The sequence below is a fragment of the Carassius carassius genome, chromosome 1, assembly GCF_963082965.1.
Source record: "Carassius carassius chromosome 1, fCarCar2.1, whole genome shotgun sequence".
NCBI lineage: Eukaryota > Metazoa > Chordata > Actinopteri > Cypriniformes > Cyprinidae > Carassius > Carassius carassius.
In genome coordinates, this window is record NC_081755.1 from 22,603,597 (window position 1) to 22,621,108 (window position 17,512).

General features: G+C 34.0%; 2 protein-coding genes and 1 pseudogene across 2 annotated transcripts in view; all 3 read right to left on the minus strand.

Moving 5' to 3' along the window:
• Positions 1-4,807, minus strand: part of LOC132113598 (interferon alpha-17-like) — a 6,810-nt gene extending 2,003 nt beyond the window's left edge. Inside the window, exons 1-6 of the mRNA XM_059521857.1 lie at positions 4,665-4,807; positions 4,480-4,566; positions 4,203-4,334; positions 4,017-4,118; positions 3,818-3,899; positions 1,638-1,642 (exon numbers count right to left, since the gene is read on the minus strand). Coding sequence (XP_059377840.1) covers positions 1,638-1,642; positions 3,818-3,899; positions 4,017-4,118; positions 4,203-4,334; positions 4,480-4,566; positions 4,665-4,790 — 534 coding nt within the window. The 5' untranslated portion in view covers positions 4,791-4,807. The remainder of the gene's footprint in view (positions 1-1,637; positions 1,643-3,817; positions 3,900-4,016; positions 4,119-4,202; positions 4,335-4,479; positions 4,567-4,664) is intronic.
• Positions 4,808-10,413: 5,606 nt separating this feature from the next.
• LOC132111763 (interferon alpha-17-like) lies at positions 10,414-11,413 on the minus strand (annotated as a pseudogene).
• A 5,559-nt stretch (positions 11,414-16,972) lies between these two features.
• LOC132111841 (interferon alpha-4-like) lies at positions 16,973-17,512 on the minus strand. The gene is made up of 3 exons (XM_059519505.1): positions 17,384-17,512; positions 17,198-17,299; positions 16,973-17,080 (listed from the first exon to the last, which is right to left on the minus strand). The coding sequence occupies exons 1-3, from the start codon at positions 17,480-17,482 to the stop codon at positions 16,985-16,987; spliced, it is 297 nt and encodes a 98-aa protein (XP_059375488.1). The 5' UTR covers positions 17,483-17,512; the 3' UTR covers positions 16,973-16,984.

The window sequence follows — 17,512 nt, forward strand, 5'->3', positions numbered from 1 at the left end:
TGCAATTTGAGAAAACACATGCAAATTGAAAAAACACCAGCAAATATAAAAAAAACATCTTCATCAATTTGACAACACAAGTGTTGCAAATCATCGCAACACATGCATATAACGAAACGCGCTGCAAATCATCACAACACATGCAAATTAAGAAACGCTGAAAATCCTGCTACAAATAGCACTGACCACAATGGAAATGTTTATAGGAAACCTCAAAAAGTGTCGGACCCGGCTGGGATTTGCTTATCGTGCAGTGTCTAGCCTACTGGTCAGTGGAGTTGTTGGTGAACTGAAAGGTGAGTTTTTATTTTATTTTTTAAACACCCTGATTGCATGATTCCTTTATCTTTTGGATATTATTAGCCTAAATAAGCTGAATAATTACATGATTAAATGTAAAACGTTACTTAAGATGGCTAACTTTAATATCCTCAGCTAAATATAATTTCAAGGTTAATGAAAAGAAATTTGCAATGCTTCATTATTTGTTTCTTAATGTGCATGTGCTTGAGGATTTGCAGCACATTTTGTTATATTCATGTGTTGTGATGATTTGCAGCATTTCTTAATATGCATGTGTTGTGATTATTCGCAGCACTTTTGTTGTCAAATTGATGAAGATGTTTTTTTTTATTTGCTGTTTTTTTTTTTTCAATTTGCATGTGTTTTCTTAAATTGCAGCGCGTTGAGCTATCTCGGCCACCGTATCTTCTACAGGTTTTTAACAATACATCCATGCACAAACACTGCAATCTAAAGTTTAGAATTATTTTCATCTTTTTTATATAGTATGGTTTCTCAGTTTTGAGCATGTGGTAGTTTATTGAAGTTGATTGTGAAACTTTTGTTGCCAGTCATTTGATTTTTAACCTTTATAATAAAGAAGGTAAGACAGTGAAACAACAATAGCAACGTTGATCCAATTTGCAAAAATCCATACATAATCCAATGTTGAAATGCCGGATGTCACGTGACTAACGCAAATCAAAGCATTGGGGGGTTTCACAAGCCACAGGTGGCTTGATGTCTTTTATTCATGTAAATGTTTTCATGACCAAAATAACATATTCAGAAAGAGTTCATTCAGTTGTCATAGAGATGTTCCAACACACAACAAGAATAGAACAATAAAAACACAATTTTAAAATATTTATTATAATTACATACATGCTTCACCCAGGACTCATACCTAAGGTGACAGGTTCTGAAACCATGCCAATCATGCACTTTAATCTAATTAATTACATGATGTTTCGATTAATTAATCTTATTAATCTCAAAACAAATTTGACTGTAAAAATAGCCACAACAGATTATTTAAGATATTTTCGTGTTAAATCAGAAAGTATCAAGTAGACTTTACAAATGGTAGCTTTAGAAATATTTTATTTGATTCAACATAAGATTTATTACACATAGACATTTATGGTACAACGACCTAACATATGGAATATAAAAGAAGATAATTTGAGAAACATCTCAGTATTTTTTGTAATGAAAGTCATAGGTAACCAAAACAACTTTGTTACCAACAGTCTTCAAAATGACTTCTTTTATGTTCCACAAAAGAAAGTATTTCAAAAACTATATATTTTGTCACATAAAAATATATAGTGTATTTTATACTACAAATATACCTGATCTAAATTACAAAAAACAAGTTTAAGGCTGATGTCTCTATTCATTTTCACAGAAACTATTTGCAGCAGATGTTATAAATAAAAACAGTTAAAATTGTTATTGAACAGAATATATTAAAACCATTATTGAATGGCATAGGCCTATTCTTTTACAAAACAGGGAGATACCGTTTTTATAAATATGAACGTAGCTGTGTATTTTAGCGTATACGCACACTCTAAAATCATCTGTGCATACGCACATTAAACAAAAAAGGCCTCTGAGCTCTATGGTTCCTAGAAAGCTACAGGCAGATGAGTTTTTCTCAAGGTTGGCTTAATCTAGGTTTAGCCTCTGTATGGGTCTCATTTAAAAAACTTTCCGTAGATTTCATCCTAAAAGTTTACTTAGGCAAAGAAGCTATATTTTGCGTTCACACAAGTTTTTGATTTTTACAAATCCAAGCATACGCCAGAACCTGCGCAAAAGTCCCTTTATAAATCCCAGTCAGTGGAAGAATGTGCGTTTGTCATGAGTCCAGACCCTGCGTTTCTCCCTCTATCCACCAGAGGTCACCATCTCTCGTCCTCCCGGACTCCATTCCCCAAACTCCACACACCTGTCACTTATTACACCCTCAGCTGTTCCTCAGTGTCATGGACTATTTATACACCACTCTCCCACCACTCTGCCTGGCTGAATTGTAATTGTAGTTGTTTGTATTAGGTTGATGCAAGCACGTTGGTTGCAGAATTTGTATCCCTCACCTGATCCTCTTTCTTTTTGTCTGCCTTTCTGTTCATTAAATCTAATTTTCACTTGCATTTCCTCCATCACAGCCCAACTCCTCCCCGAGATCACCATATATGGAGCTTATAACACCTAGTTTTACTATGCATAACCTCATCTGCATATCATTTCTATGCATATCCCCCTCCACTTGACAGCATATTTACCACCGTCAAAGGTACAAGACATTAAGGAAATATGAGCTATGAACTAAATGCAATTTGTGCCATACACATTCATTAATATGGCTAAAAATCAACCAGTATGCTTATGTTTTAGAATAAATATTATACCCATAAAAACTGTTTCAAATAGTTAATAATAATAATTTAGAATAGATTTGATACCATTAATTTCCACAAGCCCAATAATCTTTCAGTTGTTTAAAAAAAAAAACATATTAAATTAAATTGATGCAGTTTTGCTGATAAGATGAACATCTTGTAGCTACTTTTAGTGGAAAAACAAAGGCCTATATTTATTGTAGTGTAAATACTATTATCTGACTTTGCGCGTCATTGACAAATTATTTTAAAAAGGAAACGTGCAAATCTTAGCGTTTTCTCGAAGTCGTATCCTTCAAATACAGTGGTATTTTTCATAATGTTGCCTTCACACGACATCAACACCTCCGTGCAGCTGAAAACAGTTATTAAATTGTTGTTTGCGTTATTAAATTATTTTTTCTGATGATGAATTATTGTGCACCTCTTGCACTCCTCGCCATCATTAAAACACCACAGGAAAAGTGATCAAGCGCATCCACTAAACATGCCTAAATTCGTATAATATTTTACTTCTGCGTAATGACTTTATGTAATTTCAGTGCTTATCTCCATTAATGAGACTGGAATATTTAATGTAAATGTGTATATCGAAATGAAAACATATTTTAAAATCGTTGTTTACTTCATTACTTTTCTCCCTCCAGGAAAAAGAGTGCGTAGATTACACATGGTCTAGAATGTCATATTTACTACGTACATATTTACGCCAAGTTTATTTTTTAGAAATCCAGATATGTGCGTGGAAAATTGCGTACGCATGTTTCTATGGCAGGCAGGCCTAGAGAATATATAGCCTAGTTGCGTAAGTGTGTATTGAAACATTATATTTTTGGCCGTTTTGTGTAAAAATACATTTTGCAACATGGGATACAGATCGCTTGTACTTCGCTTCTTGTAAATTATACTCCGAGATATGTTCTTCAGTGTCTTCAGTTTTATTGAGTGTTCAATATAATCATCTTACATAACCATAATTACGCAAATCAATCAATCAGATAAATACATAAATAAATAAATAAATAAATAATCAGATAAATAAATAAATAAATAAATAAATAAATACACAATCAAATAAATAAATAAATAAATAAATCTACGACCAACTACTCAGAATAATTTACAGAATGATGTCAGGTTAAGCGTGAGTTTAAGAACAAGCAGGAGCTCCTTTCGAACCACCTCCCACGCGCACACACTGTAGTCCTGAAAGAGGAGAAAAGAAGCAATTATTCATAACCCATGGGCTTGAATGACAATATTTTGTTAGAGTGATTATGTAAACCATATTTTATGCATGCTGAACAATGAGGTCTGGTGTACCTTGTTTCTGAGGAGAGAGGCCAGTTTATCAAAGTAGGTTTTCAGAGCATCTCCTGTTGTGGGAAGATCATCCACGGGTCGCTCGTGCTTTCTCCCCATAATCTACACACGGTTGAGAAATGTGAGATTACAGGCATGTTCATATATTCTTCTGTGAAATTATATGAACATATATGATTCCCTTACACATAAACGATAAACTATGTTCTGGAAATCCTCCACTTTCTTCTGGTTCCAGGATTCTGGATGACTGTCGTTAGCAAACAGGTAGTCAATGTGCTCCATGATTTTATACCCTGCCTTTGCTACACCAATGTTCTGCAAAGGAAACATATAACATAGAAAACATTATACCCGCTCTCCTTCATCATTCTGGGTTCTAGCAAGTATCCTAGTATTCAACAGATACATTTAGACAATCTAATATGATGGAAAGACTAGTCTTGATGTTTTGCTAGTTCACCTGATTGGAGTCGTTTGATTGCAGTGCAGATGTCGGGACGCTTATTTTGACGTGTTCTTTTAAACATTCACGAGGAAAAAGCCCTCCCTGTAAGAAAAAACACAACACATGTTAAGATATAGTTTAATATGTATACAGGTAAAGGAACGAAAAGCAAACAAAGATAAATAAAAAAAATAACTTACCATATTCTCAAGTAGACTGTGAGTTGTTTCCACGAGATCCATCTGCTTGCATTTTGTTGGCATTGAACAAATTTGGGCGAAAAACAGAAATGGACACAGCAGAGCGATACATTTCCAAAGTGCCATTGTAGATGTGTGAGACAAGAAAACAAAAAGATCAGAAAAAGTATGCTGAAAGTCAAAAACTAAAGAGCTGTCAAATAGCAGTCGGTAACAGAATCTCCTGATATTACTGAAGACATGGACGAAAATGATCCGTTTTATACTGAATCTGAATGATGAATGGAAAGAATTAAACTGGACTTTTTCTTTTGTAAACGGCAATGAACTCACGTTACTCTTTTCCTCTGCGCCTCTTTCCATTTCTGTGGTTAATGCGGATCTATCTATCTATCTATCTATCTATCTATCTATCTATCTATCTATCCATCCATCCATCCATCCATCCATCCATCCATCCATCCATCCATCCATCCATCCATCCATCCATCCATCCATCCATCCATCCATCCATCCATCAAAATGTTTTACAAGGTTTGACAGCCAGAAAGTGTTCATGACGTTTAATTCTGAACAATATTCTGAACAATATTTTTCATTTTCTGAAACCTGTCGATCTTCGTTTTGTGATTATGCTTTATTTATTTTCAATAAATGCCATGTTTCGATCGTTTGTTATTTTGTGTTATAATGACTCTAACATTGTCTTTTGTCAAGTACGATACTGTTGTCCTTGTATCTAAATTATCTTAAGTATCTTATAAAAAGTATATTTTTTGGATATAAATATGATTACTTTGGATATTTCTTATGAGTCAAACTCACAAAAGTCGTATATAATGGGAGAAAGTTCGTGAGTTTCACATTGAAGAACAAAAAATTAATTAACAAAAAAAAAAAAAAAAAATATATATATATATATATATATATACAGCGTTTTGCCATGAATTTCTAAATTATCTAGCTATAAATGACTATAAATCACGGTATTTTCATTACTTTGAATGAACATTAGTTAAGACTAATGACGCTTAGACGTTAGATGGCACGCGCCTCAGTGTTTCACTTTTCACTCGCAACTCGAAATAATATGCAGGGAAGTCCCAACTCTTTTTATGAATGAACGGTTGGTTTTGTCTTTCTTTCATAAAACTGATAAGAGGAAATCATTTTCTCAGACAGCTGGAAGGCGAAGCTCCTATTCGAGGTGTTGCGCCTTCATCATAAGCGAATCATTATTACCAGCACCTCACTGATCGCGACCCAATTAATTACCGGTTCTCGGTTCCCTGTTATTAAATGCATTGTATAGTTAGGAATCTGTTCAAACAGTGTAACGGAGGGCTCTGAAAAAAACTGCTTATGAATAATGTTCATTGTAAACTTTCATCTGAATACATTAAATAAGTGTTTAATGAATAGAGTTGCGCACTTGTTTCCAACACCACTGTTATTGAACTGTAACGTGAAATATTGTATGTGATTTGTTTTGCATTTAGTTAAATAATTTTCACAATATCAAAGTTGATATTGTATGAAGATTTATTTTTGGTGTTTTTGTTCAGGACTGTACAGAAAGCGCACAAGTGGGAGAGAGAGGAGGGGACGGCGTCAGAAAGGATCTAGAGCCCGGACACTTTCAAGAATCACCTGAAGCACAACCACACTATATGCACGAGGCTGCTGGTTCTGACATTTTGTGTCCCCCTCGGTAGAAACCACATTCCTGGTTACAGGTTCCTTTCTTGAACTATTCAGCACATTTTCACTGTACAAATGTACAAATATCATGTACGAGACACATTAGTAAAACATGTTTTCACAGAAACTATAGTTTTACACCAAAATAAAAGATCAACTGATTTCAGTCATAAAATTACAAGGGTGTCACTTCAAGTGCAGCTAAAAATATGTTGTATTTGGATTGTTCTTATACGGTGGCCGAGATAGCTCAATGCACTGCAATTTGAGAAAACACATGCAAATTGAAAAAACACCAGCAAATATAAAAAAAACATCTTCATCAATTTGACAACACAAGTGTTGCAAATCATCACAACACATGCATATAACGAAACGCGCTGCAAATCATCACAACACATGCAAATTAAGAAACGCTGAAAATCCTGCTACAAATAGCACTGACCACAATGGAAATGTTTATAGGAAACCTCAAAAAGTGTCGGACCCGGCTGGGATTTGCTTATCGTGCAGTGTCTAGCCTACTGGTCAGTGGAGTTGTTGGTGAACTGAAAGGTGAGTTTTTATTTTATTTTTTAAACACCCTGATTGCATGATTCCTTTATCTTTTGGATATTATTAGCCTAAATAAGCTGAATAATTACATGATTAAATGTAAAACGTTACTTAAGATGGCTAACTTTAATATCCTCAGCTAAATATAATTTCAAGGTTAATGAAAAGAAATTTGCAATGCTTCATTATTTGTTTCTTAATGTGCATGTGCTTGAGGATTTGCAGCACATTTTGTTATATTCATGTGTTGTGATGATTTGCAGCGTTTCTTAATATGCATGTGTTGTGATTATTCGCAGCACTTTTGTTGTCAAATTGATGAAGATGGTTTTTTTTATTTGCTGTTTTTTTTTTTCAATTTGCATGTGTTTTCTTAAATTGCAGCGCGTTGAGCTATCTCGGCCACCGTATCTTCTACAGGTTTTTAACAATACATCCATGCACAAACACTGCAATCTAAAGTTTAGAATTATTTTCATCTTTTTTATATAGTATGGTTTCTCAGTTTTGAGCATGTGGTAGTTTATTGAAGTTGATTGTGAAACTTTTGTTGCCAGTCATTTGATTTTTAACCTTTATAATAAAGAAGGTAAGACAGTGAAACAACAATAGCAACGTTGATCCAATTTGCAAAAATCCATACATAATCCAATGTTGAAATGCCGGATGTCACGTGACTAACGCAAATCAAAGCATTGGGGGGTTTCACAAGCCACAGGTGGCTTGATGTCTTTTATTCATGTAAATGTTTTCATGACCAAAATAACATATTCAGAAAGAGTTCATTCAGTTGTCATAGAGATGTTCCAACACACAACAAGAATAGAACAATAAAAACACAATTTTAAAATATTTATTATAATTACATACATGCTTCACCCAGGACTCATACCTAAGGTGACAGGTTCTGAAACCATGCCAATCATGCACTTTAATCTAATTAATTACATGATGTTTCGATTAATTAATCTTATTAATCTCAAAACAAATTTGACTGTAAAAATAGCCACAACAGATTATTTAAGATATTTTCGTGTTAAATCAGAAAGTATCAAGTAGACTTTACAAATGGTAGCTTTAGAAATATTTTATTTGATTCAACATAAGATTTATTACACATAGACATTTATGGTACAACGACCTAACATATGGAATATAAAAGAAGATAATTTGAGAAACATCTCAGTATTTTTTGTAATGAAAGTCATAGGTAACCAAAACAACTTTGTTACCAACAGTCTTCAAAATGACTTCTTTTATGTTCCACAAAAGAAAGTATTTCAAAAACTATATATTTTGTCACATAAAAATATATAGTGTATTTTATACTACAAATATACCTGATCTAAATTACAAAAAACAAGTTTAAGGCTGATGTCTCTATTCATTTTCACAGAAACTATTTGCAGCAGATGTTATAAATAAAAAGTTAAAATTGTTATTGAACAGAATATATTAAAACCATTATTGAATGGCATAGGCCTATTCTTTTACAAAACAGGGAGATACCGTTTTTATAAATATGAACGTAGCTGTGTATTTTAGCGTATACGCACACTCTAAAATCATCTGTGCATACGCACATTAAACAAAAAAGGCCTCTGAGCTCTATGGTTACTAGAAAGCTACAGGCAGATGAGTTTTTCTCAAGGTTGGCTTAATCTAGGTTTAGCCTCTGTATGGGTCTCATTTAAAAAACTTTCCGTAGATTTCATCCTAAAAGTTTACTTAGGCAAAGAAGCTATATTTTGTGTTCACACAAGTTTTTGATTTTTACAAATCCAAGCATACGCCAGAACCTGCGCAAAAGTCCCTTTATAAATCCCAGTCAGTGGAAGAATGTGTGTTTGTCATGAGTCCAGACCCTGCGTTTCTCCCTCTATCCACCAGAGGTCACCATCTCTCGTCCTCCCGGACTCCATTCCCCAAACTCCACACACCTGTCACTTATTACACCCTCAGCTGTTCCTCAGTGTCATGGACTATTTATACACCACTCTCCCACCACTCTGCCTGGCTGAATTGTAATTGTAGTTGTTTGTATTAGGTTGATGCAAGCACGTTGGTTGCAGAATTTGTATCCCTCACCTGATCCTCTTTCTTTTTGTCTGCCTTTCTGTTCATTAAATCTAATTTTCACTTGCATTTCCTCCATCACAGCCCAACTCCTCCCCGAGATCACCATATATGGAGCTTATAACACCTAGTTTTACTATGCATAACCTCATCTGCATATCATTTCTATGCATATCCCCCTCCACTTGACAGCATATTTACCACCGTCAAAGGTACAAGACATTAAGGAAATATGAGCTATGAACTAAATGCAATTTGTGCCATACACATTCATTAATATGGCTAAAAATCAACCAGTATGCTTATGTTTTAGAATAAATATTATACCCATAAAAACTGTTTCAAATAGTTAATAATAATAATTTAGAATAGATTTGATACCATTAATTTCCACAAGCCCAATAATCTTTCAGTTGTTTAAAAAAAAAAACATATTAAATTAAATTGATGCAGTTTTGCTGATAAGATGAACATCTTGTAGCTACTTTTAGTGGAAAAACAAAGGCCTATATTTATTGTAGTGTAAATACTATTATCTGACTTTGCGCGTCATTGACAAATTATTTTAAAAAGGAAACGTGCAAATCTTAGCGTTTTCTCGAAGTCGTATCCTTCAAATACAGTGGTATTTTTCATAATGTTGCCTTCACACGACATCAACACCTCCGTGCAGCTGAAAACAGTTATTAAATTGTTGTTTGCGTTATTAAATTATTTTTTCTGATGATGAATTATTGTGCACCTCTTGCACTCCTCGCCATCATTAAAACACCACAGGAAAAGTGATCAAGCGCATCCACTAAACATGCCTAAATTCGTATAATATTTTACTTCTGCGTAATGACTTTATGTAATTTCAGTGCTTATCTCCATTAATGAGACTGGAATATTTAATGTAAATGTGTATATCGAAATGAAAACATATTTTAAAATCGTTGTTTACTTCATTACTTTTCTCACTCCAGGAAAAAGAGTGCGTAGATTACACATGGTCTAGAATGTCATATTTACTACGTACATATTTACGCCAAGTTTATTTTTTAGAAATCCAGATATGTGCGTGGAAAATTGCGTACGCATGTTTCTATGGCAGGCAGGCCTAGAGAATATATAGCCTAGTTGCGTAAGTGTGTATTGAAACATTATATTTTTGGCCGTTTTGTGTAAAAATACATTTTGCAACATGGGATACAGATCGCTTGTACTTCGCTTCTTGTAAATTATACTCCGAGATATGTTCTTCAGTGTCTTCAGTTTTATTGAGTGTTCAATATAATCATCTTACATAACCATAATTACGCAAATCAATCAATCAGATAAATACATAAATAAATAAATAAATAATCAAATAAATAATCAAATAAATAAATAAATAAATAATCAAATAACTAAATGTAATAAATAAATAAATAAATCTACGACCAACTACTCAGAATAATTTACAGAATGATGTCAGGTTAAGCGTGAGTTTAAGAACAAGCAGGAGCTCCTTTCGAACCACCTCCCACGCGCACACACTGTAGTCCTGAAAGAGGAGAAAAGAAGCAATTATTCATAACCCATGGGCTTGAATGACAATATTTTGTTAGAGTGATTATGTAAACCATATTTTATGCATGCTGAACAATGAGGTCTGGTGTACCTTGTTTCTGAGGAGAGAGGCCAGTTTATCAAAGTAGGTTTTCAGAGCATCTCCTGTTGTGGGAAGATCATCCACGGGTCGCTCGTGCTTTCTCCCCATAATCTACACACGGTTGAGAAATGTGAGATTACAGGCATGTTCATATATTCTTCTGTGAAATTATATGAACATATATGATTCCCTTACACATAAACGATAAACTATGTTCTGGAAATCCTCCACTTTCTTCTGGTTCCAGGATTCTGGATGACTGTCGTTAGCAAACAGGTAGTCAATGTGCTCCATGATTTTATACCCTGCCTTTGCTACACCAATGTTCTGCAAAGGAAACATATAACATAGAAAACATTATACCCGCTCTCCTTCATCATTCTGGGTTCTAGCAAGTATCCTAGTATTCAACAGATACATTTAGACAATCTAATATGATGGAAAGACTAGTCTTGATGTTTTGCTAGTTCACCTGATTGGAGTCGTTTGATTGCAGTGCAGATGTCGGGACGCTTATTTTGACGTGTTCTTTTAAACATTCACGAGGAAAAAGCCCTCCCTGTAAGAAAAAACACAACACATGTTAAGATATAGTTTAATATGTATACAGGTAAAGGAACGAAAAGCAAACAAAGATAAATAAAAAAAATAACTTACCATATTCTCAAGTAGGACTGTGAGTTGTTTCCACGAGATCCATCTGCTTGCATTTTGTTGGCATTGAACAAATTTGGGCGAAAAACAGAAATGGACACAGCAGAGCGATACATTTCCAAAGTGCCATTGTAGATGTGTGAGACAAGAAAACAAAAAGATCAGAAAAAGTATGCTGAAAGTCAAAAACTAAAGAGCTGTCAAATAGCAGTCGGTAACAGAATCTCCTGATATTACTGAAGACATGGACGAAAATGATCCGTTTTATACTGAATCTGAATGATGAATGGAAAGAATTAAACTGGACTTTTTCTTTTGTAAACGGCAATGAACTCACGTTACTCTTTTCCTCTGCGCCTCTTTCCATTTCTGTGGTTAATGCGGATCTATCTATCTATCTATCTATCTATCTATCTATCTATCTATCTATCTATCCATCTATCCATCTATCCATCTATCCATCCATCCATCCATCCATCCATCCATCCATCCATCCATCAAAATGTTTTACAAGGTTTGACAGCCAGAAAGTGTTCATGACGTTTAATTCTGAACAATATTCTGAACAATATTTTTCATTTTCTGAAACCTGTCGATCTTCGTTTTGTGATTATGCTTTATTTATTTTCAATAAATGCCATGTTTCGATCGTTTGTTATTTTGTGTTATAATGACTCTAACATTGTCTTTTGTCAAGTACGATACTGTTGTCCTTGTATCTAAATTATCTTAAGTATCTTATAAAAAGTATATTTTTTGGATATAAATATGATTACTTTGGATATTTCTTATGAGTCAAACTCACAAAAGTCGTATATAATGGGAGAAAGTTCGTGAGTTTCACATTGAAGAACAAAAAATTAATTAACAAAAAAAAAAAAAAATATATATATATATATATATATATATACAGCGTTTTGCCTTGAATTTCTAAATTATCTAGCTATAAATGACTATAAATCACGGTATTTTCATTACTTTGAATGAACATTAGTTAAGACTAATGACGCTTAGACGTTAGATGGCACGCGCCTCAGTGTTTCACTTTTCACTCGCAACTCGAAATAATATGAAGGGAAGTCCCAACTCTTTTTATGAATGAACGGTTGGTTTTGTCTTTCTTTCATAAAACTGATAAGAGGAAATCATTTTCTCAGACAGCTGGAAGGCGAAGCTCCTATTCGAGGTGTTGCGCCTTCATCATAAGCGAATCATTATTACCAGCACCTCACTGATCGCGACCCAATTAATTACCGGTTCTCGGTTCCCTGTTATTAAATGCATTGTATAGTTAGGAATCTGTTCAAACAGTGTAACGGAGGGCTCTGAAAAAAACTGCTTATGAATAATGTTCATTGTAAACTTTCATCTGAATACATTAAATAAGTGTTTAATGAATAGAGTTGCGCACTTGTTTCCAACACCACTGTTATTGAACTGTAACGTGAAATATTGTATGTGATTTGTTTTGCATTTAGTTAAATAATTTTCACAATATCAAAGTTGATATTGTATGAAGATTTATTTTTGGTGTTTTTGTTCAGGACTGTACAGAAAGCGCACAAGTGGGAGAGAGAGGAGGGGACGGCGTCAGAAAGGATCTAGAGCCCGGACACTTTCAAGAATCACCTGAAGCACAACCACACTATATGCACGAGGCTGCTGGTTCTGACATTTTGTGTCCCCCTCGGTAGAAATCACATTCCTGGTTACAGGTTCCTTTCTTGAACTGTTCAGCACATTTTCAATGCACAAATGTACAAATATCATGTACGAGACACATTAGTAAAACATGTTTTCACAGAAACTATAGTTTTACACCAAAATAAAAGATCAACTGATTTCAGTCATAAAATTACAAGGGTGTCACTTCAAGTGCAGCTAAAAATATGTTGTATTTGGATTGTTCTTATACGGTGGCCGAGATAGCTCAATGCACTGCAATTTGAGAAAACACATGCAAATTGAAAAAACACCAGCAAATATAAAAAAAACATCTTCATCAATTTGACAACACAAGTGTTGCAAATCATCACAACACATGCATATAACGAAACGCGCTGCAAATCATCACAACACATGCAAATTAAGAAACGCTGAAAATCCTGCTACAAATAGCACTGACCACAATGGAAATGTTTATAGGAAACCTCAAAAAGTGTCGGACCCGGCTGGGATTTGCTTATCGTGCAGTGTCTAGCCTACTGGTCAGTGGAGTTGTTGGTGAACTGAAAGGTGAGTTTTTATTTTATTTTTTAAACACCCTGATTGCATGATTCCTTTATCTTTTGGATATTATTAGCCTAAATAAGCTGAATAATTACATGATTAAATGTAAAACGTTACTTAAGATGGCTAACTTTAATATCCTCAGCTAAATATAATTTCAAGGTTAATGAAAAGAAATTTGCAATGCTTCATTATTTGTTTCTTAATGTGCATGTGCTTGAGGATTTGCAGCACATTTTGTTATATTCATGTGTTGTGATGATTTGCAGCGTTTCTTAATATGCATGTGTTGTGATTATTCGCAGCACTTTTGTTGTCAAATTGATGAAGATGTTTTTTTTTATTTGCTGTTTTTTTTTTTCAATTTGCATGTGTTTTCTTAAATTGCAGCGCGTTGAGCTATCTCGGCCACCGTATCTTCTACAGGTTTTTAACAATACATCCATGCACAAACACTGCAATCTAAAGTTTAGAATTATTTTCATCTTTTTTATATAGTATGGTTTCTCAGTTTTGAGCATGTGGTAGTTTATTGAAGTTGATTGTGAAACTTTTGTTGCCAGTCATTTGATTTTTAACCTTTATAATAAAGAAGGTAAGACAGTGAAACAACAATAGCAACGTTGATCCAATTTGCAAAAATCCATACATGATCCAATGTTGAAATGCCGGATGTCACGTGACTAACGCAAATCAAAGCATTGGGGGGTTTCACAAGCCACAGGTGGCTTGATGTCTTTTATTCATGTAAATGTTTTCATGACCAAAATAACATATTCAGAAAGAGTTCATTCAGTTGTCATAGAGATGTTCCAACACACAACAAGAATAGAACAATAAAAACACAATTTTAAAATATTTATTATAATTACATACATGCTTCACCCAGGACTCATACCTAAGGTGACAGGTTCTGAAACCATGCCAATCATGCACTTTAATCTAATTAATTACATGATGTTTCGATTAATTAATCTTATTAATCTCAAAACAAATTTGACTGTAAAAATAGCCACAACAGATTATTTAAGATATTTTCGTGTTAAATCAGAAAGTATCAAGTAGACTTTACAAATGGTAGCTTTAGAAATATTTTATTTGATTCAACATAAGATTTATTACACATAGACATTTATGGTACAACGACCTAACATATGGAATATAAAAGAAGATAATTTGAGAAACATCTCAGTATTTTTTGTAATGAAAGTCATAGGTAACCAAAACAACTTTGTTACCAACAGTCTTCAAAATGACTTCTTTTATGTTCCACAAAAGAAAGTATTTCAAAAACTATATATTTTGTCACATAAAAATATATAGTGTATTTTATACTACAAATATACCTGATCTAAATTACAAAAAACAAGTTTAAGGCTGATGTCTCTATTCATTTTCACAGAAACTATTTGCAGCAGATGTTATAAATAAAAAGTTAAAATTGTTATTGAACAGAATATATTAAAACCATTATTGAATGGCATAGGCCTATTCTTTTACAAAACAGGGAGATACCGTTTTTATAAATATGAACGTAGCTGTGTATTTTAGCGTATACGCACACTCTAAAATCATCTGTGCATACGCACATTAAACAAAAAAGGCCTCTGAGCTCTATGGTTCCTAGAAAGCTACAGGCAGATGAGTTTTTCTCAAGGTTGGCTTAATCTAGGTTTAGCCTCTGTATGGGTCTCATTTAAAAAACTTTCCGTAGATTTCATCCTAAAAGTTTACTTAGGCAAAGAAGCTATATTTTGTGTTCACACAAGTTTTTGATTTTTACAAATCCAAGCATACGCCAGAACCTGCGCAAAAGTCCCTTTATAAATCCCAGTCAGTGGAAGAATGTGTGTTTGTCATGAGTCCAGACCCTGCGTTTCTCCCTCTATCCACCAGAGGTCACCATCTCTCGTCCTCCCGGACTCCATTCCCCAAACTCCACACACCTGTCACTTATTACACCCTCAGCTGTTCCTCAGTGTCATGGACTATTTATACACCACTCTCCCACCACTCTGCCTGGCTGAATTGTAATTGTAGTTGTTTGTATTAGGTTGATGCAAGCACGTTGGTTGCAGAATTTGTATCCCTCACCTGATCCTCTTTCTTTTTGTCTGCCTTTCTGTTCATTAAATCTAATTTTCACTTGCATTTCCTCCATCACAGCCCAACTCCTCCCCGAGATCACCATATATGGAGCTTATAACACCTAGTTTTACTATGCATAACCTCATCTGCATATCATTTCTATGCATATCCCCCTCCACTTGACAGCATATTTACCACCGTCAAAGGTACAAGACATTAAGGAAATATGAGCTATGAACTAAATGCAATTTGTGCCATACACATTCATTAATATGGCTAAAAATCAACCAGTATGCTTATGTTTTAGAATAAATATTATACCCATAAAAACTGTTTCAAATAGTTAATAATAATAATTTAGAATAGATTTGATACCATTAATTTCCACAAGCCCAATAATCTTTCAGTTGTTTAAAAAAAAAAACATATTAAATTAAATTGATGCAGTTTTGCTGATAAGATGAACATCTTGTAGCTACTTTTAGTGGAAAAACAAAGGCCTATATTTATTGTAGTGTAAATACTATTATCTGACTTTGCGCGTCATTGACAAATTATTTTAAAAAGGAAACGTGCAAATCTTAGCGTTTTCTCGAAGTCGTATCCTTCAAATACAGTGGTATTTTTCATAATGTTGCCTTCACACGACATCAACACCTCCGTGCAGCTGAAAACAGTTATTAAATTGTTGTTTGCGTTATTAAATTATTTTTTCTGATGATGAATTATTGTGCACCTCTTGCACTCCTCGCCATCATTAAAACACCACAGGAAAAGTGATCAAGCGCATCCACTAAACATGCCTAAATTCGTATAATATTTTACTTCTGCGTAATGACTTTATGTAATTTCAGTGCTTATCTCCATTAATGAGACTGGAATATTTAATGTAAATGTGTATATCGAAATGAAAACATATTTTAAAATCGTTGTTTACTTCATTACTTTTCTCACTCCAGGAAAAAGAGTGCGTAGATTACACATGGTCTAGAATGTCATATTTACTACGTACATATTTACGCCAAGTTTATTTTTTAGAAATCCAGATATGTGCGTGGAAAATTGCGTACGCATGTTTCTATGGCAGGCAGGCCTAGAGAATATATAGCCTAGTTGCGTAAGTGTGTATTGAAACATTATATTTTTGGCTACAGGATACAGATCGCTTGTACTTCGCTTCTTGTAAATTATACTCCGAGATATGTTCTTCAGTGTCTTCAGTTTTATTGAGTGTTCAATATAATCATCTTACATAACCATAATTACGCAAATCAATCAATCAGATAAATACATAAATAAATAAATAAATAAATAATCAAATAAATAAATAAATAATCAAATAACTCAATGTAATAAATAAATAAATAAATCTACGACCAACTACTCAGAATAATTTACAGAATGATGTCAGGTTAAGCGTGAGTTTAAGAACAAGCAGGAGCTCCTTTCGAACCACCTCCCACGCGCACACACTGTAGTCCTGAAAGAGGAGAAAAGAAGCAATTATTCATAACCCATGGGCTTGAATGACAATATTTTGTTAGAGTGATTATGTAAACCATATTTTATGCATGCTGAACAATGAGGTCTGGTGTACCTTGTTTCTGAGGAGAGAGGCCAGTTTATCAAAGTAGGTTTTCAGAGCATCTCCTGTTGTGGGAAGATCATCCACGGGTCGCTCGTGCTTTCTCCCCATAATCTACACACGGTTGAGAAATGTGAGATTACAGGCATGTTCATATATTCTTCTGTGAAATTATATGAACATATATGATTCCCTTACACATAAACGATAAACTATGTTCTGGAAATCCTCCACTTTCTTCTGGTTCCAGGATTCTGGATGACTGTCGTTAGCAAACAGGTAGTCAATGTGCTCCATGATTTTATACCCTGCCTTTGCTACACCAAT

Coding starts and splice junctions, on each gene's coding strand:
- LOC132111841 (XM_059519505.1), bottom strand. CDS start 17,482: ATGGAGCACATTGACTACCTGTTTGCTAACGACAGTCATCCAGAATCC. Junction 17,300..17,383: donor ACATAGTTTATCGTTTATGT/GTAAGGGAATCA, acceptor AACCGTGTGTAG/ATTATGGGGAGAAAGCACGA. Junction 17,081..17,197: donor CCTCTCTCCTCAGAAACAAG/GTACACCAGACC, acceptor CTCCTCTTTCAG/GACTACAGTGTGTGCGCGTG.